The sequence below is a fragment of the Garra rufa genome, chromosome 7, assembly GCF_049309525.1.
Source record: "Garra rufa chromosome 7, GarRuf1.0, whole genome shotgun sequence".
In the NCBI taxonomy this organism is placed as follows: Eukaryota; Metazoa; Chordata; class Actinopteri; order Cypriniformes; family Cyprinidae; genus Garra; species Garra rufa.
This window is the reverse complement of record NC_133367.1, coordinates 34,667,563-34,690,711: the sequence shown is the minus strand read 5'-3', so window position 1 is coordinate 34,690,711 and position 23,149 is coordinate 34,667,563. Positions and strand designations below refer to the sequence as shown.

At 34.9% G+C, this 23,149-nt stretch overlaps 1 protein-coding gene across 2 annotated transcripts in view; it reads right to left on the bottom strand.

The window, feature by feature from the left end:
• Nucleotides 1-23,149, bottom strand: part of crebbpa (CREB binding protein a) — an 85,883-nt gene that overhangs the window by 42,073 nt on the left and 20,661 nt on the right. For both annotated transcript variants that reach the window (XM_073844841.1, XM_073844842.1), the window contains exons 3-5: nt 9,784-9,948; nt 9,462-9,708; nt 2,977-3,090 (exon numbers count right to left, since the gene is read on the bottom strand). In XM_073844841.1, coding sequence (XP_073700942.1) covers nt 2,977-3,090; nt 9,462-9,708; nt 9,784-9,948 — 526 coding nt within the window. The remainder of the gene's footprint in view (nt 1-2,976; nt 3,091-9,461; nt 9,709-9,783; nt 9,949-23,149) is intronic.

The following is a 23,149-nucleotide window of genomic DNA, read 5'->3' as shown; positions in this document are numbered from 1 at the left end:
GGGGTCCGAGGCGCCATTTGCATGGAGAAGAAATATCGCAGCAGCGACTCTCCAACATGTAAATCCCACAGCGCAAAAACAAACACTTTAGCCGCCTCGCGCTCTCAGAGTCATGATGAGAGACGCCTGGCAGAGGGAGAGGCAGTATGCAGGTTTGCTGGAGCTGTAACAGCGTGAGATTTTAATGAGTCACCGCTCAGCCGGCGGGGCGGCACAACTCTCCTCATCCTCGCCGCCCCTCCCCCCTCAGCTGTACGGCTCTGCAAACACACACACGGCCCGTCTGAAGCATTCACACATTCACAGCTACTGAACCACCATCACGCCTTTCCTCGCAGAATCCTGCTGAGTAACTACAGATCCAAAAAACACAGTGCAGCTGAATGTGTTACTCACTTTAAACACATTTGATCTTTAAATCCTGAAGTCTGTTCACGAATGTTATGGTTTCAGACACTTAAAGGGATAGTTCATCAAAAAATGAAAAAGACCTCTTGATTTACTCACCCTCAAGCTATTCTAGGTGTATATGACTTTCTTCTTTCAGACATATGCAATCAGAGTTATATAAAAATCTCCTGGCTGTTCCAAGCTCTATAATGGCAGTGAATGGGTGTTGAGATTTTAAAGTACAAAAAGTGCATCCACCTATTATAAAAAATGCTCCACAAGGCTCCAGGGGTTAATAAAGGCCATCTGAAGCAAGTTGCGGTCTAGTGGATGACATAGGATGTAGGACGTAGACATGGGGTAAGCTCCAGTGAGAATATGCTAGTTTGTGAGAACCAAGTTTTGTTTACAGCAAAGGAAAACCAGTCGCCTCTTGGCGAAATCCTCCCACATTTTTCTTTACAAATCTTCGTTTTGTGCTTCTGATTTGTGACCATTTTTTTTGCTCTCTCCACTCATTTTGTGTGGGAAAATGTGGATGTGTGTCAGTGTTAGAGGGTTTTTTTAGTGTGCGTGTGTGTCAAAAGTAATGTTATTTTGGTATTAAGTTCACACTTACATAAAAGGCGCGTTCACAAGAGACAATAACTATAATAACAATAAATAAAGAATAGTAGTCCACACCACAGCTATATTGCGTTACTCCATAAAAAGTAATTAGTTTTGTTTATATTACCTAAAAAGTAATGAAATATATGCTTACAAACACTGTTGGGGAATATTACTTTTAAAAGTCATGTGTTACATTATTGCTTTACTCCATAAAAAGTAACTAATTTAGTTTAGTTATATAAAGAGTAACTAAATATAAGCTTATAATCAGTGTTTGGGAAAGTTACTTTCAAAAGTAATGCGTTACTCCATAAAAAGTAGCTAATTCACTTTAGTTTCTGTAAAAAGTAACAAAATTTATGCTAATATTCAGTGTTGGGAAAAGTTACTATTAAAAGTAATGCATTACAATATTGTGTTACTCCAAAAAAAGTAACTAGTTTAGTTACCTAAAAAGTAACTAAATACATGCTTATAATCAGTGTTTGGGAAAGTTACTTTTAAAAGTCATGCGTTACTCCAGAAAAAGTAGCTAATTTAGTTTAGTTACCTAAACAGTAATTAAATATTTGCTTATAATCAGTGTTGGGGAAAGTTACTTTTAAAAGTAATGCATTACAATGTTGCTTTACTCCAGAAAAAGTAGCTAATTTAGTTTAGTTACCTAAAAAGTAACCAAATACATGCTTATAATCAGTGTTTGGGCAACTTACTTTTAAAAGTAATGCGTTGCTCCATAAAAAGTAACTAATTTAGTTTAGTAACCTAAAAATAAATTACATTTATGCAAATATTTAATGTTGGGGAAAGTTACTTTTAAAAGTAATGCATTACAATATTGCATCACTCCATAAAAAGTAACTAATATAGTTTAGTTACTTAAAAAGTAACTAAATACATGCTAATAATCAATGTTTGGGAAAGTTACTTTTAAAAGTCACATGTTACAATAGTGCGTTACCCCATAAAAAGTAACTAATTTAGTTTAGTTACCTAAAAAGTAACTAAATACATGCTTATAAGCAGTGTTGGGAAAGTTACTTTTAAAATGTAAACATTACAATATTGCGTTTCTTGTGTCCGCTGGCATGAGACTTTAAATAATCCATATTTAAAGTTTCAAATGTGAATATTTGTTTACACAAATGCATCGATTCACTTCAAAAGGCCTTTATTAACCTACTGAAGCCGTGTGGAGCACTTTTTATGATGGATGGATGCACTTCATTGGGCTTCAAAATATCAACACCCATTCACTGCCATTATAAAGCCTGGAAGAGCCAGGACATTTTTAAATATAACTTCAATCATATTTGTCTGAAAAAAGAAAGTCATATACATACAATTTTTATTTGCCATCAAAAGACAATATATTATAGCTGGAATATATTAAATTTAGATTCCAATATAAACTGGCATTTGTTTAAATGTCTTTGTGAATAAAATATAAGTTTTCTAAAGGCATAATTTAATTAAATATGCACTCATTTGCATAAGTTTCTAGTACAAACACTGGATGAAGTCAGTTTAAAAATTCTTGTTAATTTTTTTTTTACATATTAGAGTCAAATGATTTAGTAAAATCTCTCATTTTGTTACTCTATAATTCAGAAAACAATTTTTTTTATTTTTTGGGGGGAATAACATCAAGCAAATTATATATGAACAAATCCCTCTGCAAAAACCTTCAGGATATAAACAGGAATAAACATGTAAAGTCTGGTGTGTGCTACTGAAGTGGAGATTTATGGCCCAGTGTAGGAGAAAACGGCTTTTAAAAATATGGATTGTAATTGAAATCTATTGACGCAAATAGATAAAGTGCTATAAAAGAAACACTTAACAGTGTCTTTTGGATGTTTTCTTTCTACCAGACTGTAAAAACACTGAAAAACCAAAAAGATGATTAAAATGATTATGCAAATATATTGTGGTGAAGTACAGAGGAGGATGTGTGATGGAGGACAGACTCACGTTGCTGGTTGCGTTTGTCACTGGCGTTCTTCAGCGGGAGGCAGACGGGACAGTCGTGCCTCGTGCAGTTCTTCCAGTGCGAGATGATCTGCCTCGATGAAGCACAATGAGCCACTGCAGAGACAGAGACAGAAGAAAGCCTGAGCCAAAGTGCAAGTGTGTCCAACCGCCGCAAAACTGGGAGCTAAAAGGTCCTGTGGGAGAGCAGCTCAGCACACATCTGCCACAAGTGACTTCACTAAACCCACAGCTAAGGAACACGTTTTTTCGGTTCTCACAACAAGTTTAAAAAATACCTCAAATGACAAAAACATAAAACAGATCATAACAAGAGTTTAGTAACAGTTATGTGGAGTGAGATTTTTTTAACCAATGACATTTCACTGTAGGAGGGATTATCCAAAGGGACAACAAGAACAGAAAATAAGTGAACGCCATCATTTTACTGGTTAAGGAGGGAAAAATGTAATGTAAATGTAAACATTTAATAACTAAAAAGGAAATGGATAAAACTAATAAAATTGAAATCAAAATTTAGTTAAAAATTCAGAATAAAACAATCAAATTAAATTGCTATTGAAAATATAAAAATAAAAGCCAAATCAAAATACTAATAAAATGCAATAATTCATAAATGTATATTACATAAAAAACTCGGAAATATATTTAACTTATTAATAATAAGTTAAAGAGCACATTCTGTCAAAGGTATTTTGTATAAAAACAAATAAATCAACATAATACAATATATTAATCAAATTTGTGTATACATATTTTTACAATTTCTCAATATTTATAATTTCATAAATTATACAATTACATATTTATACATATATTTTTATTTTATTTATAAATGAATAAAAATAAACATAATAAATATAAAGCACATTGTCAATGGTATTTTATAAAAATAAATTAATATAATATATGTTTATATACATATTTTAAATATTTTCTTAATATTCATAATTTAATACATTATGTAACAATACAATTACATAATTATGAATATATTTAATTTTATTAATAAATGAATAAATGTAAAAATAAATTTAATAAACAAAATGCACATTTTGTTAATGGCATTTTGTAAAAAAACAAACTAATTAATAATGTATAATACAATACAATATGCTACTAAAATATTTTATATACATATTTTAAATATTTTCCTAATGTGCATAATTTCATCAATTATCCAGTTACATATAAATATATTTTAATTTTAATAATAAATGAATACACAAAATTAATTGAATAAACAATTTTTTCTATAATATTAAATAAATAAATAAATAAATAAATAAATAAAATAAATGTAAATTAATTAATTAATTAATAATGTATAATACAATATATTATTAATACAAAACAATATATATTATATTTTAGTTATATTTTCCTAATGTTTATAATTTCATCAATTATTCAATTACATATTTATTAATGTTTAATTTTATTTTATTAATAAATGAATAAACATAAAATTCACATTATGTCAGTGGTATTTTGTAAAAAAACAAATTTACAAAATATAAATAATAAAATATATTATAAAATAACATTTTCTTAATATTTATAATTGAATAAATTATATAATTACCTATTTATAAATATAATTTTACTTTAATTATAAATGAATAAACATAAAATTCTAATTATGTCAGTGGTATTTTCATAAAAATAAATCAACAAAATGCAATTTTTTCCAATGGTATTTTGTAAAAAAAAAAATAATAATAATAATAATAAAAAAATGATATATACACAAAATGCAATATATTATTAAAATATTTTATAGACATATTTTCTTAATATTTATAATTTAATAAGTTATACGATTACCTATTTATAAATATACATTTTATTTTAATTATAAATGAATAAACTTACAATTCACATTATGTCAGTGGTATTTTTAAGAAATTACTAAACATAAAATGCACATTTTGTCAATGGTATTTTTTTTTTTATAAATAAACAAATTAACAAAATATAATAAAATATATTACTAAAATATATAAATATATATAAAATACCAGACTAAATAGTTTTTCTACAAACTTTGACTCAATTATGCTTTAATTAATCACATTAAACAACATTTAAATAACATTAGACTTTTTTTCATTTATTATCTTAGAACTTATAGAATAGACTTTTAATAACTGATTAAAATAATATCTAAAACTGATTTTCTGGAATAACAATATTCACTGAATATTTATCGCAATTATCAATAAAACTTACTAAAATTTTTCAAGCTGATTTAATACTGACAGCAACACAAGACATTTGCATCATAATATCCTCATTATAATATTTTCTATCATGCGGAGTGATCGAGTTTCCAATATCAACACAATTCTGATCTATTGCTGCTGTGATCGATCGCGTCACACCTGGTTTAGTCACCGCTTTGAGAAAGCAACAAGACGCACCAAACGCACTCTGCTTTAAGACTCATCTCTAGCCTTCATGCCCTTCCTCAGGAGAGCGAGCGCAGAGATACGGGTGTCTCAGCGGTCAGGAACAACAGGAAATGAGCTGGCAGCTTGGACGGCACGCTTGGCACTAGGCTGGTGTTTGAGTTGAAATGAAGCCCTGTGCTCCGGCTCCAACAACAACTAAAGCTCTGAGAGCAAAGCAGCCGGGCGGCATCGGGCCGCCGCAAGCCCTCTCCTGCCGCTTGCCAAGCCCTTAATATTGCATTATGCCATAAAGAGTGCCATTTTCTCTTTAAATGGACTGTTTTACTTGAGACGGAGCACAGCGCTCGCTCTGGAAATTCCCTGTGTGAGCAAGCGAAGCGTTGAGCGAATGAAACCAAAGGTGTTCGGCCAGAAATATACTTTGTTACGTAATATTTGTAATGTATTGTTGTGGTGGTAACAAATCTCAAATGAAATGGGATGTTGTAATAGTTATGTAAATTAGTAGTAAACTGGAGTGTGGCGAGAGCAAAGACGCACACAATCGGGACAAAAGCGGCTCATTACGGCTCGCGCTGAGACTAAACAAAGCGCAGATGACAGATCAAAACAAGTCTACTTGTGCACACCTCAACCCACGAAACAGACACTCCTCAAAAGCTTTTCTCTTTCACACAAAAGCACACGCACTATGTACTAAACCCATTGCTATACTTTTGTTGCAGATCCAGCTTGATTCAAACTTTTGCACACTTGAACTTGTTATAATAAACAATATTATATATTTTTGACAACTATATTATATTATATTATATTATATTATATTATACACATGAAAGAACATGAAAAGTAACATTTAATAAAATTCCATTAATTTCATTTAATAACGTATAACCTAAAAAAAAGACATTTAAATAAAATATAAGCAACTTAAATGTAACTTTATTTGTTGATTCAATAAACGATTCAATAAACAAACAAACAATTAACAATGTAGGGTTTATTTATTTATTTTTAATAAATATTTGAATTGTTTACAATTCTATAATATTATATAAATTGCAATTAAACAATATAAATAAATACTTAAATACTAATAAAGTACCATTAACCACATCGTTTTTTATTTGTTATTTTTATTTGATCCGAAAAAGCAAAAGCAGAAATATTGTGATTTTTTTACTATGTAAAATAACTGATTTCTACTTGAATATATTTTAAAACGCAATTTATTTCTGTGTAATTTATGTTTTGAATAAACATTTTAAATACAATTTTATAAATTATATATTACTGTATAAATTGCAATCATAGACTATAAATGAATACATATTAAAAGTATTATTAACAACGTATGTTTGTGATTTTTTAATCAACATTTTATTATTTACAATTCTGTAAATTATATGTATATTATTGAATAAATTTCAATGATATTCTTGTATAAATATTTACTCACAAGTTTGTTACATAACCATATTCATAATTATATATTTAACTTGTTTATACATGAAAATGATAAATTGTGAATCTTTTAATATATTTTTTATTTATAAATGAATAAACATAAAATTCACATTATGTCACCAGCATTTTTATAAAAATAGATTTAATACCCCTGACAAAATTTGCATTGTGTATTTATTAAATCTACTTTTATAAAAAAAATACTGCTGACATCATGTGAATTTTATGTTTATAGATTGATAAATAAAATATGCATAAAAATATTTGTAGTAATACATTTTATTTTATATTGTTTATTTATTTTTTACAAAAAAAACACTGACAAAATGTGCATTTTATGTTTTTGTAAAAAAATAAATTAACAATATAAAATAAAATATATTATTACAAATATTTTATATGCATATTTTATTTGTACATTTTATTTATACATTTATAAACATAAAATTCACATTACGTCAGTGGTATTTTTATGAAAATATTGTGTAACCTTTATTTAACCCTCAAAGACCGAGACAGCCGCCGGCGGCTAAAAATAACTATTGTTCTTAAATGTTTAATAACTTTTGAACCGCTAATCCAATTTGAATGCTTTAAAAAGTCTCGTAAAGTACAGAGTCTACTCTTTTCAGTGATATCGCATTTGTCTCATTTGGATATTCAGAGGCTCCGTGGTGAGCGTGATTACGTCATCACATTTCCTCAGCACTGATTCGTCAGATGAAATCAATACGTTTTGGTCCTCTGAGCCAAACAGGAACGATTGTTGATGCTTAGTCCCACCCCTGTGCCCCGATTGGTTCAAACTGTCATCTATTCAACCAATAAACATAGATTTTGGTCTTTTGAACCACCGATTAGTATGTTTCTTTGCAAATCTGAACAGACGCAAAGTGAAAGCAAAGTGCGTCTTTCGTGCATGAAAACAAACGCAAAATAACACATTTGCATGACAGCATTCTTTGAAAATGTACAGAAATACTCACGACAGAGCCCTTTGACATAAAACAAACCAAAAACAAGGATGAAACAGCAGCATATATCAGATAAAGCACTGGAATGCAGGTTTTTGCATCACTAGGTGATGTCCCGGTAAAATAGATTCCGACGCAGACTACAGCCAGCAGATCCATCTATTTGGTTGTTATATTGTGTGACTAATTATTATATAGTTTTTAAAGATTATTTGTACTATTTTTTCGGTTGCATTCAGTATATTTCTCTCTCATTTTGTGTTTAGTTTGTGAATCATTTGGATTGTTTATTTATTTTTTTGTTGCACAAGACAATGTGCAGTTTTTCTTGTGCTACTTTCTACACTATTTGTGTTTATTGTTCATCTTTTGGATTAAGAATATATTTATCTGAAAAAGTAAATTATTTTTACTGTGTTTTGCTATTATTTAACACTGTTTCTGCGATGACTTTACTCCTGAAACGTTTTTGGACAGATCTATATTGTCAATAAACGAAATGGGCCTGTTTTTCACTGAAAAGCGCCTAAATAATATTGTAATAACTGGCTATAACTTGCTTGGGGAATGTTATATATAGACAAAATTTTATTTGGAAGTGTAAAACACCTAAATACAAATTTTTAAAGAAAAAAATCCAAACTTCAGGAGTTTTTGTTTGAGTACACAGTAAAAAACACCCAATTGTTGGTAGCGTTTTTTCCTAAAATTCTGGAAATTCACTACTTTTTAGAGAAAACAAAAGGAAATTTGTAATTTTAAATTAGCTAGACATAAAGTTCAAGTTCTTATGTTTATAATGATATATGACAATTGATGCTGACTGCTAGAATAGGTCTTAAAAAACAAAGAAATATACAGGTGCCTCAGGTGCCCCAAAAATGTTCTAGGTCTTTAAGGGTTAACACATTTTCTCCCTTACTATCTATTACTGGATTAATATTTAAAAAAAGCATAAAATGCATATTTTGTCAAAAAATAAATTAATAATACATAATAACATTATATTATTAAAAATAGGTATATACATAAATGATACAATTACATATTTATAAATATATATATTTTTAATTAAAAAAGAATAACCTTAAAATTCACATTATGTCAGTTAATTTAATAAATATAGAATGCACATTTTATTAATGCTATTTTGAAAAATAATAAACTAATAATATATAATTATTAAATATGAACAATGTTAACAGTAATACATACAATATTAATAACATTAACTCTTTTGCGAAAACTGTTTTAAATGGCGATATTGCGAAATTATGTTCATTTTGCAAAAACAAATGAAAGGTTTAGAAATTATTAGTTGCAGATGTTGTTCTGAAATCTGATTTCAGTTCTTAATGATTCTTGTTCCCTAATGGTTCAGTTCAAATCATTTGAGTAATGGAGAGGAAGAATTTGAAAGATTTTTAAAATAATATTTGGAAAGAAATGAAAGAAATGCAGAATCCTTTCTATCTTCACAACTTCTCACATTGAGGTCAAAGCAGCATGTGACACTCACACTGAAGCGCACTGAAGCCAAATCATGAATCAAGTGGAAAAGCCTTACGTTATCCGTCAAGCATCCGAGTCATGAGCAGCTCTGGCGACTCACCTTGGCAGGATTTGCCGGCCTGGCAGTGCGTCATGTGATTGAGGACGTTCTTCATGGTCCTGCAGTGGGGCAGCGCACAGGCTCGCACCTCTCCGTTGGCCTGCTCGCGCCGCTGGCACTTGTGGGCGTGCAGCAGCAGAACCAGCTGCTGCTGGATCAGCTTGCGCTTCTCCGGGTCGGCCGTGGGGCCCGCCGACACGCCCTGACCTGCCACCATCCCCACCGACACCTGCTGCTGCTGCTGGGGCTGTGGGCGAGAAAACCACAGAATTAACCTTCGTCTGCTAATCAATCCAGTTAGCGTGTATAAAGGGAAACTCACCATGTTTGGCACGCTGGTGACCGTCGCTCCCTTTAGGTCAGTTGGAAACTGGGGCAGGCTGTTGGGAAGCGCGCCTTTATTCTGAGCGTTCACGCCAGTCGTGCCCATTTGTTGCCCTGCACCTTGGTACTGACCGAACGGACTGTTGCCACCTGCCATACCCATCTACAAACCAAGGAAAATGGGAAATATCATGTCAGACAGATCATCTAAAGATCCAAACACAGGATCTCGTATCTTAGGGTGTGTTCGGTTTGCTTGGTTCATTTAGTCTGGACCAAAAGCAAAATTATACATTTGGCTCTTGTCCGCTTAGCGTTCACACTGGCATTTTAACAGCGAACCAAAAGATACCGAAACTAAAGGCATAGTGATACATTCACAACCCGATTGTTGGGGTTGAATGACGTATATTTTGTGACCGAACTCACCAAACACTTTCAAGGGTGAAATAGCAATCCATGTGTTACGTTTATTAACAAACCGAAAACTATATTATTGCCTAAAAACCTCTTAAAACTACAAACAGTGACAAAAAGAGTCTTATTTATACAATTATAGTTGATTTGGGTGTCCGTCATGAAACTCACTGTGAGAAATATCACAAGCGGAGTGATACAAACAGAGAAACGATTGGAGTTCTGTTATCAGTAGAATATCACACTCCTTTCAGCCAATCAGATTCGAGGACCAGAAAGGAGCTTGCTCTAGTAGTGACGGAGGCAGAAATTCAAAAAAATAATGGTGGACAAAATCACCGTTGCTGAACGATACATCTTTGTACTTTTATAGAAACAGGAATAAAAAGGATGTTGCTTAGAAGAAAGTGAGTGAAGAGGTCGGACAATCTGGTAAGTTTTAAAAAAACGCTCTTTACTCAATTTGACCTACATATACATATATATACACACATATATATATCTTATATAAGATCACATATATAAATCTTGGAATTAATCTACATTAATCTAGATTAAAATGGCTAATTTGAATTCTGCTGAAGGCATTCAGAATATGTGTGCTACCCAAATAATGACTTAAAGTCTTTGAGAATGGATCATAAAGCTCATAAAGCTGTTCTATGATAATTTGTTGATGAAAATAAATTATGTTCAATTAGATGTACTTGTGTTAACTAACTAACAATGAAATTATTTTTTCTACCTATTAGATTGTGTTTTTTTAACGTCAACACCTACCCAGCCCATTACATGTTACACCGTACTTTTATTTTGACAGGTTGCCGTGAAGTTTCTGTGTATACAGTATGATATGATGCTAGTTTTCTCAAATGAAACGGTAAAAGTGACACTCACAGCAGTTTGGGAGATTGAGTTTATCTGTTCATGTGAGATGAAAATGCCAAAAATTACCGGGAGCGTCACGTGTGTTTCAGTATGCGTGTAGTAAAAGCTCGTCTCCGCAATGCATACATACAGCTAGGCAAACGGAACATACCGGATTCATATTAAAACGGTCTTTTTGCATTTCAGTTTTCACATACACTAGTCCATATCGCGATTTGAATTAAGTGACTGACCAACATTTACATTTACATTTACATTTATTCATTTAGCCGACGCTTTTATCCAAAGCGACTTACAATTGGGAATACAACAAGTGATTCATCCTAAGGAGGCAGATCAACATAGGAAGTGTTCAAAAATGCCATATATCAGGCGTTGTTAGAAGAGTGCAGGCTAGAAGGAGAAGATCAAGAAAGAGAGGAAAAACAGGCTAGAAGGGAGGATATATTTTTTTTTTTTTTTTTTTTTTTATTGAGTCAGATAGTGTCGAAAAAGATGGGTTTTCAGCAGTCGTTTGAAAGCTGTTAAGGAGTCTGCATTCCGGATAGGGGTGGGAAGATCATTCCACCAGGCAGGAACGTTGAACGAGAATGTTCTGGACAGTGATTTCATGCCTCTCTGTGGTGGTACAATGAGGCGTCTTTCACTAGAGGATCTCAGTCTTCTGGAAGGAGTGTAGATGTGTAGTAGTGAATGGAGGTAGGCAGGTGATGATCCGGTGGCTGTCCTATAGGCCAGCATCAGTGTCTTGAATTTGATGCGTGCTGTAACCGGTAGCCAGTGCAGGGATATGAAGAGAGGTGTAACATGGGCCTTTTTGGGCTCGTTGAAGACCAGTCGTGCTGCTGCATTCTGAATCATTTGTAGAGGCTTGATTGTACATGCTGGAAGACCAGCTAAAAGAGCATTGCAGTAGTCCAGCCTGGAAATGACCAGGGCCTGGACGAGGAGTTGTGTAGCATGCTCTGTTAGGAAGGGCCTGATCTTTCTGATGTTGTACAATGCAAACCTGCAAGATCGAGCGGTCTTAGCTATGTGGTCTTTAAAAGTCAGTTGGTTGTCAAAGATAACACCCAGATTTCTGGCTGAAGTTGATGGGGTAATTGTTGATGAACCTAACTGGATGGAGAAGTCATGCTGTAGAGATGGAGTGGCAGGAAAGATAAGGAGTTCCGTCTTTGCTAGATTGAGCTGTAGATGGTGTTCCTTCATCCATGCAGAGATATCCGCTAGGCAACCTGAGATCCGTGCAGCTACCGATGGATCGTCTGGTTTGAAAGAAAGATAGAGCTGTGTGTCATCAGCATAGCAATGGTAGGAGAAGCCATGTGCCTGTATGATGGGGCCCAGAGATGTAGTGTATATGGAGAAGAGGAGAGGTCCAAGAACTGAACCCTGAGGAACCCCAGTGACCAGTTGATGAGTTTTGGATACCTCGCCTCCCCAGGCCACTCTGAAAGACCTACCAGAGAGGTAGGATTTGAACCAGCGAAGTGAAGTCCCTGTAATACCCAGCATTGAGAGGGTGGACAGGAGGATCTGGTGATTCACAGTGTCAAAAGCTGCAGATAGGTCCAGCAAGATGAGTACCGATGATTTGGACTCAGCTTTTGCCGTCCGCAAGGCTTCAGTGACAGACAGTAGCGCAGTCTCAGTTGAATGGCCGCTTCTGAACCCTGACTGGTTAGAGTCCAGTAGATTGTTCTGTGAGAGGAATAAGGATAGCTGGTTGAAAACAGCCCGTTCCAGTGTTTTTGCTATGAATGGAAGGAGGGAGACAGGTCTGTAGTTGTCTATGAGTGAGGAGTTAAGTGTAGGTTTTTTGAGCAGTGGGGTTACCCGGGCCTGCTTAAATGTAGTGGGAAAAGTGCCTGTGAGAAGAGATGTGTTGATGATGTGTGTGAGCGCCGGTAGGATTGTAGGGGAGATTGCTTGGAGAAGGTGTGAGGGGATAGGATCTAAAGAACATGTCGTCGGATGGCTGGAGAGGAAAAGTTTGGTTACTTCTGCCTCCGAGCAAGGACAGAAGGAGAAGTGGGGGGTTCCAGCCGTGATTGTGGTCAATTTTAGTTCCTGTATGTGTGGAGCTGAGAACTTATTATTGATCGATGTAGTTTTGTCTGTAAAAAATGTGGCGAAATCATCAGCTGTTATAGAAGTTGTGGGAGGTGGTGGAGGGGGACAAAGCAGTGTATTAAATGTTTTGAAAAGGTTGCGTGCGTCCGGGGAATTGTTGATCCTGTTGTGGAAGTATGAAGATTTGGCTGTATGTACTTGGGTAGCGAAAGATGAGAGCATAGACCGATACATACTGAGGTCGGATGGATCCTTAGATTTGTGCCATTTTCTCTCAGCTGCCCTAAGTTTGGAACGATGCTCACGAAGAACATCGGATAACCAAGGGGTTGTCGGAGCAGATCGTGCTGGCCTGGAGGAGAGAGGGCATATAGCATCTAGACAGGAGGTAATAGTGGAGCATAAGGTGTCAGTTGCTGCATTAGTGTCCAGGGATGAGAAGTGAGTAGGAGAGGGAAGGGAGGAGGATACTAAAGAAGAAAGATGGGAGTGTGAGAGAGAGCGTAGGTTTCTTCTAAAAGTAACAGGTAGAGGGGTTGGGAGTGCACAAGTAGCAAGATGTAGGTCAAATGTAATGAAGAAGTGGTCAGAGATGTGTAGGGGTTTGACCACAATATTGTCTGAAATACAATTTCGCATGTAAATGAGATCAAGTTGGTTGCCAGATTTATGAGTGCATGTAGTGATAACACGTTGTAGATCAAATGAAGCTAGAAGTGAATTGAAGTCAGCAGCATAGGGTTTGTCAAGGTGAATGTTGAGGTCCCCAAAGACTAGAAGTGGGCTGCCATCCTCTGGAAACGAGGACAGCAGCCCATCCAGCTCTTCTAAGAAGATGCCAAGTTGAGTAGGAGGGCGGTAGATTACCACAATGTGGAGTTCGATAGGAGATGTTACAGTGATTGTATGAGATTCAAATGAACTATAATTGCATAGAGGAGAATGGGTTGAGTATTTCCAGTTGTTAGAAATAAGAAGTCCCGTCCCCCCACCCCTTCCAGTCTGACGAGGGGTGTGAGAGAAGGAAAAGTTATTAGAAAGAGCAGCTGGGGTTGCAGAGTCTTCTGGACGAATCCAGGTCTCAGTCAAGCCTAGAATGCTCAAACCAGATTGCACAGAAAATGCTGAAATGAAGTCAGATTTGTTGACAGCTGATTGACAGTTCCAGAGTCCAACCGTGAAAGAGAAAGGTTCAGTGGAAGAAGTGTCGATAGGACGCAGGTTAGAAATATTGCGTCGACGTGTGCGTGTGATATTAGAGCGGTGTGAAGAGACCACCGGAATGAGTTGGAAACACATGATAGAGGAGGACAGAAAGAAGAGTGAAATAAAGGAGAGGAGTACTTAAGTGCGTTGTCGGTGTCGTTGCTCGGAGAAGTCGCGCAGGAAAAGTCGCAGTCTTTACTCTCGTCGGTCTTCACGCGAGGAGGCTGAACGCTTCCGCTGACGCTTCAGCGTCAGCTGTTCTGACGCAGTTAAATAGACAACCAAACAGTGCTTCAATGATAAAAGCTAGGGACGCCTCCTAGGCTCAGTGAGCCGCGAATGTCTCGCCCGCACGCAAAATGGCTCAATCGAAACTCAAAAAGCAACAGCTTCGCACTTGTAATAGCTCCAGAAGGGAACGATATGACAAAAACAAAAGCTTCCCTTGGCCGTACGCTCAGTTATCAATTTTAATGATTGCAATAAAAACTAGAATTTAAAGCAAAAACAATCGCAGGACAAATAACAGAAGAACACTCCTTTTCTAACAGTGAATAGATGTAAATAAAACAAACGAATAATTAAATAGAACAACAGAGTACTTTTAAGAAGCAGCTCAAAATTAATATTAACGAATAAGTGAATAGAAACTACAGAGTGCGTTTTAGAAGCAGCTCAAATTTAATATTAACCAATAAGTAAATAGAAACTACAGAGTGCGTTTTAGAAGCAGCTCAAATTTAATATTAACCAATAAGTAAATAGAAACTACAGAGTGCGTTTTAGAAGCAGCTCAAATTTAATATTAACCAATAAGTAAATAGAAACTACAGAGTGCGTTTTAGAAGCAGCTCAAATTTAATATTAACCAATAAGTAAATAGAAACTACAGAGTGCGTTTTAGAAGCAGCTCAAATTTAATATTAACCAATAAGTAAATAGAAACTACAGAGTGCGTTTTAGAAGCAGCTCAAATTTAATATTAACCAATAAGTAAATAGAAACTACAGAGTGCGTTTTAGAAGCAGCTCAAATTTAATATTAACGAATAAGTGAATAGAAACTACAGAGTGCTTAAGAGAACAGCGGCTTAAAATTAATACTTAGGAATAAGTAATTAAACAGAAACGACAAAGTGCTTTTAGCAGCAACTCTAAGTAACGACCGCCTAGTGAAATAGTATTAAAGTAGACACTTACGCGCCGTCGTTCTTTCTCGTCTGAGGACTGAACTCACTTTCCCGCAGTATGGAAAGTAAGCAAACTATTTAAGCAGTATTCTCGCTAGCCACGCCTCCTAGGCTCAGTGAGCCGCGAATGTCTCGCCCGCACGCAAAATGGCTCAATCGAAACTCAAAAAGCAACAGCTTCGCACTTGTAATAGCTCCAGAAGGGAACGATATGACAAAAACAAAAGCTTCCCTTGGCCGTACGCTCAGTTATCAATTTTAATGATTGCAATAAAAACTAGAATTTAAAGCAAAAACAATCGCAGGACAAATAACAGAAGAACACTCCTTTTCTAACAGTGAATAGATGTAAATAAAACAAACGAATAATTAAATAGAACAACAGAGTACTTTTAAGAAGCAGCTCAAAATTAATATTAACGAATAAGTGAATAGAAACTACAGAGTGCGTTTTAGAAGCAGCTCAAATTTAATATTAACCAATAAGTAAATAGAAACTACAGAGTGCGTTTTAGAAGCAGCTCAAATTTAATATTAACCAATAAGTAAATAGAAACTACAGAGTGCGTTTTAGAAGCAGCTCAAATTTAATATTAACCAATAAGTAAATAGAAACTACAGAGTGCGTTTTAGAAGCAGCTCAAATTTAATATTAACCAATAAGTAAATAGAAACTACAGAGTGCGTTTTAGAAGCAGCTCAAATTTAATATTAACCAATAAGTGAATAGAAACTACAGAGTGCTTAAGAGAACAGCGGCTTAAAATTAATACTTAGGAATAAGTAATTAAACAGAAACGACAAAGTGCTTTTAGCAGCAACTCTAAGTAACGACCGCCTAGTGAAATAGTATTAAAGTAGACACTTACGCGCCGTCGTTCTTTCTCGTCTGAGGACTGAACTCACTTTTGATTTATGAATCCAAAAAACGACGAATTTACGTGGCATTTCGCTATAGTAGATTCGGTTTTTATGAATGGAGGACGACGCGATCCCGTCTGTGTTTTGGCGGAGGAGATTTAAACGCGCGACCATATTCTATAGTCTTCGGTATACATCCGTGTTAAACTATCAAGGTGAAAATCATCATAGCTTGCGTAGTTTAGACCCAGCTCCCAACCCAGATTTGAGAATAGATTAACGGCGATATTTTTTTTTTATCGCGCGATAAGAGTTTCACGTTAACGCAGCACGTTAACGCCGATAACGACCCACCACTAATATATATATATATAGAGACTACAAGCAAGCTAAAGCTGGCAAATTGAGCTCATTCACCTATTTTACAACTACTTTCCCGCTGACGAGTGGGAATTTGCGTCTGTTGTGAAGTAAATTTCACGCGCAAATGAAGCGAGTAAATTAAAGTGTTCAAGCGTCCAACTACGCGCGAATTGCACGATTTATTCGCACAAGTCGCGTCCGGTGTGAACGCACCTTAATTTAAAAGGTAATTTAAACTTTTTTTTTTACATTTAGATTACACTAATAATAAAAATCTTTAAATGTAATCATTAGTATATCTCAAAATAAATATCCTTGATAAACACATTAGCAACAAATACAAAACCAGTCAAAAGTTTTTGAACAGAATAAAAAGAAATTATAGACATTAATACTTTTATTTAGCAGGTATGCTTTAAATTGATCAAAAGTGATGCTAAAGACATTTACAATGTTACAAAAGATTTCCATTTCTGATAAACACTGTTCTTCTGAACTTTCTATTCATCAAAGAAACCTGAAAAAAAATTCTACTTGGCTGTTTTAAACATAATAATAATAAATTATGTTGTTTTTTGAGCAGCAAATCAGAATATTAGAATTTTTTCTGAAGGATCATGTGACTGGAGTAATGATGCTAAAAAAATAAATTTAATTTTACAATATATTCACAAAGAAAACAGCTATCTTAAATATATATATTTTTAAAAATCATATTGTTTTTTTTGCTGTACTTTGGATCAAATAAACGCAGGCTTTCACTCTCATTAGTGGTTCAACTTTAATTTTATAAAGCTATGAGAACTACACGTGTGTTGTGTTTTTTTCGTGAATGCGTCGAAGACTGACACCGAAGAGAAGAAATTGTTGAATAAATTTGTTATTTTTGTTTTCTTTGTGCACAGAAAGTATTCTCGTAGCTTTAGAAAATTACGGTTGAACCACTGGTGTCACATGGACTATTTTAACAATGTCATTACTACCTTTCTGGGTCATGAACGTGTCAGTTGCATTGCTGTCTATGCAGGGTCAGGAAGCTCTCGGATTTCATCAAAAACATCTTTATTTGTGTTCCAAAGATGAACAAAGGTCTTACGGGTTTGGAAAGACATGAGGGTGAGTAATTAATGACAGAATTTTCATTTTTTAATGAACTATTCCTTAAATGCCACTCTCACAACTATAAATCAAACACCACAATGTTGTTAACAAATCAGATTAAGGTGCTCAATATGATCAGAGTCTTAAGCAGAGCAGGGCTTCCCCGGTCAGACAAACCCCTCCCCCCTCTTTCTGAGTGTGTGTAAGCGTTGATCTCCAGCAGCGTGCCGGCGTCCGCTCTCCTCTGTTGACATCGCTCCAGCGGACCAGATAAAAGAGGCCAGCTGAGTGGCACACGCACCGGCCGCCCCTCCTCCAGCCCTCTGCTCACTCATTCATGCACACCAACACACTTCCCACGCTACTCTCTGTGCTTACTCATCACACACACACACACACACACACACACACTCTATCTCTGTCAGAGTAGCCAGGACTCCCTCACTGGGGTCCTCTGTTTCACACCGACGTCCAGAATCACGTATTCACCCTCATGTCAGTCTCAACTCGTATGCTGTTTTTGTCAGTGGAACAATTTTGCGATAAAAGTAGAAAAAAAGGAAGCTGTACACTACAACTTAAAAACCTAAGTTCAGCAGCTGCCTTAAAATTTTAAGTTGAATCAACTTAAAAGTACAAGTTATTTCATCTCACAACAATAAAATGAGTTAAAATGACGTGTACTTTTAAGTTGATTTAACTTAAAATTTTAAGGCAGCTGCTGAACTTAGGTTAAGTTGAAACTGGTGACAACTTTTTACAGTGTATATCCAAAAGCCACTCCAGATGAGAGACTTGTGTGGTGAGAGTTTGTAACCGCCTGCATGACACTAAAAGGATGCAATTACTTCCTGATGGTGTCCTGTTAAAACACAGTCTAGAAAACATTGACCCTGTCTGACACCACCAGCATCCAGCTATGACTACGACTGGCTGTATACTTGCAGGATTTGATAATATGTGACCCTGGACTAGGGGTGTGCGATATGACGATTTTTGATCGTGGACGATTAAAATGTCTCCACGATCTGCTTTTGAATAAATATCGTAGTATCGTGCTACAGTGTGCCTCCGTCTTAATATACTGGACATTCACTCACGGGACACTGCACTTATTCATATTCGCGATCACAAAAGTACATTATTTGAATGTGCTTCAAAGTCTTGCCGGTAAAATAACGCCATTTGGTCCGCGCGCTGTTCTGGCATGCGCTTCATGAGCGCGTAAACCTGAAGCACGTGCGCTAAAAGCCTGTCAAACAGCACCTGATTACTAAACTGAGCTATCTTTGGCGTTTAATTTGCTTATACTGTCAAAAACACGCAAGGATTACATATAAACACAGTCGGTTGTCTAAAGTGAAAGTAAACAGTTAAGAGAAAAACGGATGCGCGCCTGTATAGATGCGTGCAGCTCTGCGACAGAGCTAAACATGCTGTCGATTGTCATTAAAGGGACAGTACACCCAAAAATGTTGTCACTCACATGTCCTAAATTTCTATTAATTTTTTTTTCTTGTGCTTAACACAAAAGAAGATATTTTGAAGAACGTGGGTAACAGTAGCTGGTCCCTACTGACTTAAAATAAATAAAATATATGGAAGTAACTGGGGACCCAGCAACTGTTTGGTTACCCACATTATTCAAATAAGTTTTATGTTCAGCATGTTTTATGCTTAAAAAAATGCGAGAGTGAGTAAATGATGACAGAATTGTCATTTTTGGGTGATGATACACTAATAAAACAAAACACAAAGGAAAATCACTCACTGCTCTTGACTGAAGAACAGTTGCTTTAAATGTTGCTTCTATGTATAATTTATGTATATAATGTATATAGTGTTTTATTTTTATATTTGTTAATTAAATTTCTTGAATGCTACTGATAAATACATGTACTGTACCTGAAAATTAAAGCACTGTTTGTTTTATTTGTATAGTATGTGTATTTGTAACATGTAGCTTATCTTTGTTCTTATTTTTTAAAAACAAAGAAAATAATGACAAAGATTTTTTGTCTTCGCCCACTTTGGCTTAAATATCTGCCATTCTTTTTATTTTATATTTTGTTACCTTGTAAGGTTTTGGTTTTAAAATAGAAAAATTAATTTGGCTGTACTACTCAGACAACTTGTAAAAAAGTAAAACCAACATGACAAAGAATCGTGATAAAATCGTGAATCGTGATATTTCTTGAAAAAATCGTGATATGATATTTTTACCATATCGCCCACCCCTACCCTGGACCACAAAACCAGTCTTAAGTCGCTGGGGTATATTTGTAGCAATAGCCAAAAATACATTGTATGGGTCAAAATTATTGATTTTTCTTTTATGTCAAAAATCATTAGGAAATTAAGTAAAGATCATGTTCCATGAAGATTTTTTGTAAAATTCCTACTGTAAACCTATTAAAATGTAATTTTTGATTTGTAATATGCATTGCTAAGAACTTAATTTGGACAACTTTAAAGGTGATTTTCTCAGTATTTTGATTTTTTGCACCCTTAGATTTCAGATTTTCAAATAGATGTATCTCGGCCAAATATTGCCCTATCCTAACAAACCATACATCAATAGAAAGCTTATTTATTGAGCTTTCATATGATTTATATATCTCAGTTTTGTAAAATTTAACCTTATGACTGGTTTTGTGGTCCAGGGTCACATATTTTTAATTAGTGACATTGATCATGTCAACATTTTGTACAGATGGTCAAATGTTCTTTTTTGAAGCTGCTGATTTGCAAAAAAAAAGGCCCAATGTTAACAAAATTGATGACGTTTTGGTAAAGTTTTTATTTCCCACAAAATAAGAGACGAGATTTCAAATTATATTTGTATGAGCTATAACGCACTTATCAAAATAAAGTGCAGAAGTAGTCAAATGTTTTATCAAAAAGCAGTATTCAAAATATAAAAATATGATCAAATGGTTTTGATGGTTTAATTAAATGTGAATACATGAATTTTTTCTGTATTCAATTTGATTGGTTTAATAAAATCGTAATAAATAAAAAAAATCGTGAACTGAAAATATTAAACATTGGCAACTTCAAATTCAATTATTTTATTGTAATAACTTTTTTTGAAATCAGCGTCTGAAAAGTGTTGGATTTCATTTAGTGAACATAATGCAGGGCACTGTAATGAGTAATTTTTAAGAAATGCAAAAATCAAGTATCTTTCATCCCTAACCCCTATAAATGACTAGCTCTTTGCACAAAGCGATTTGAATTGGTAATACAAATGCACACACCTGCCATTTTTCTGACATCCGAGTGCTGCTTTCAGACCCCATCAGTCAATAACCCATCTATCCTAGAGACGCCTTTTGTACATCAAATTTGCATAGAGCACAGACGAGATGTGTGCGCATGAAACGCGCCACTTTACGCTGAGAGCTTTTCATTTGCCTTCCCATCAAGCATAATTCTGTGGCTGGCGTTATCGCAGGCCTTCAAACAAAATGGCAGAGTTTAAGAGCGCTCTGGCATGCGGCTGCTCTCGTAACACCAGCATTTAAGGCTAATAAAAAACACAAGTGCAGGAATGAGTCATGCAATCAAACAATGAGGCAGCAAAGAGCGGCTCCAGATAGAGAGCCATAATGAGAGTCCGTCTGCTGCTGCGCTGACAGATCAAACTGGACCAACGGCCTGATTGACACACCGCTCGGAAACGGATTTCACGAGACATAACGGTTATAACTTATATTATACAGAGTGGCTTAATCATATCAATGTGAATTTAAAGGGATAGTTCACCCAAAAATTAGAGTTACTTCAATGATTTACTCACCCTCAAGCCATCCTAGGTGTATATGACTTTCGTCTTTTTTCTTTACCAATCCTCATTTTGGACTTCTAATTCGTGTTTGGTGTTTTGTAAGCAAAAGCTAGAGAATAAAGTTTCTAAAGTTTTAAATATGAATATTTTTCTAACACAAACACATGGTTTCGCTTTAGAAAGCCTTTATTAACCCCCCAGAGCCGTGTGGAGGACCTTTTATGATGGATGGATGCACTTTATTGGACTTCAAATACTCGGCACCCATTCACTACCATTATAAAACTTGGAAGAGCCAGGACATTTTTTATCATTACATTATGATTGCCTTCATCTGAAAGAAGAAAGTCATATACATCTAGGATGGCTAGAGGGTGAGTAAAGCATGGGGTATTTTTAATTTTTGGGCGAACTATCACTTTAAATGTATTGATACACCAATATTTAAATCAGAGCTAATACCAAAAAGCCAATAAAAATGGCTGAATTCAGTGGTTCAAAACATTTTTTCATCTCTCATCCTAGTTTACTTTAATTCATCTCTATTTTGTGAAAAAAAAAGAATAAAATATAAAAATAGTATAAAGATGGACAGTAATTTTGAGATTTTCAAAATATTACATTTAAGAGTGTTAATTATTATTGTTGATCATGTTATATATATATATATATATACATGGGCGACATTTGACTCTTGAGTCAGGGGGGGCAAGAAAAAAAATCAGATGTAAGCATTAAAACAGTGCCCTACGGTATTGCAGCACATCAAAGCAGTCAATTAAAGCGCTGCACTTCAGCCCGGGCCGATGGGCACTGACTTTTTTTTACACCCCAGGGCTACGGCTTCGGGCCATTTTTCACGTCATAGTTCAGACCCAGGCCGGCATCGGGCCTGTTTTAGGCTTCTCCTTATTTTCATAATTTAGACAACCATCAATTATGGTGAAGAAAAAAAATGCCGCGCTGGTGGAAACAACACGAAACTTCACTTTCGCTTTCACTTTTGAGACCGACTCAGACACCTTTAGTGTGCTTTAGCGCAGCTGAATCCGCGTTCAAGCGCACACAATAGGCTAAAACTCACCCCAAGCACCGGCAAAAATAAATAACAATGAATGTGTCGAGGAAAGAGTAAGGACATAAATGAATTATTTATTAATTAATTTGTGTATTCTGAGTCAGTGTCGCAATCTCCTTTTTGGACGCGCCTTCAGAGAGAAATTCATCTTTACGGATTACATGAAAGAGTTTGTGCTTTTGATTTGTTTTATTTCGTTAAGTAATAATTTAAAGCTTTCTATAAATGTATTTATTATGTCTGTGAGGCATGCATTTCGCTTCATTTTGTTAAGCACTCCTGTTCAAGAACCAGACGGCAGAAAGCACATAATTTTTGTTTTCTTTATTTTATAAAAATGCTGTAACGTTTTTTTCGATGTATTACTCGTACTTTGTGAGCAAAAATGACGGATA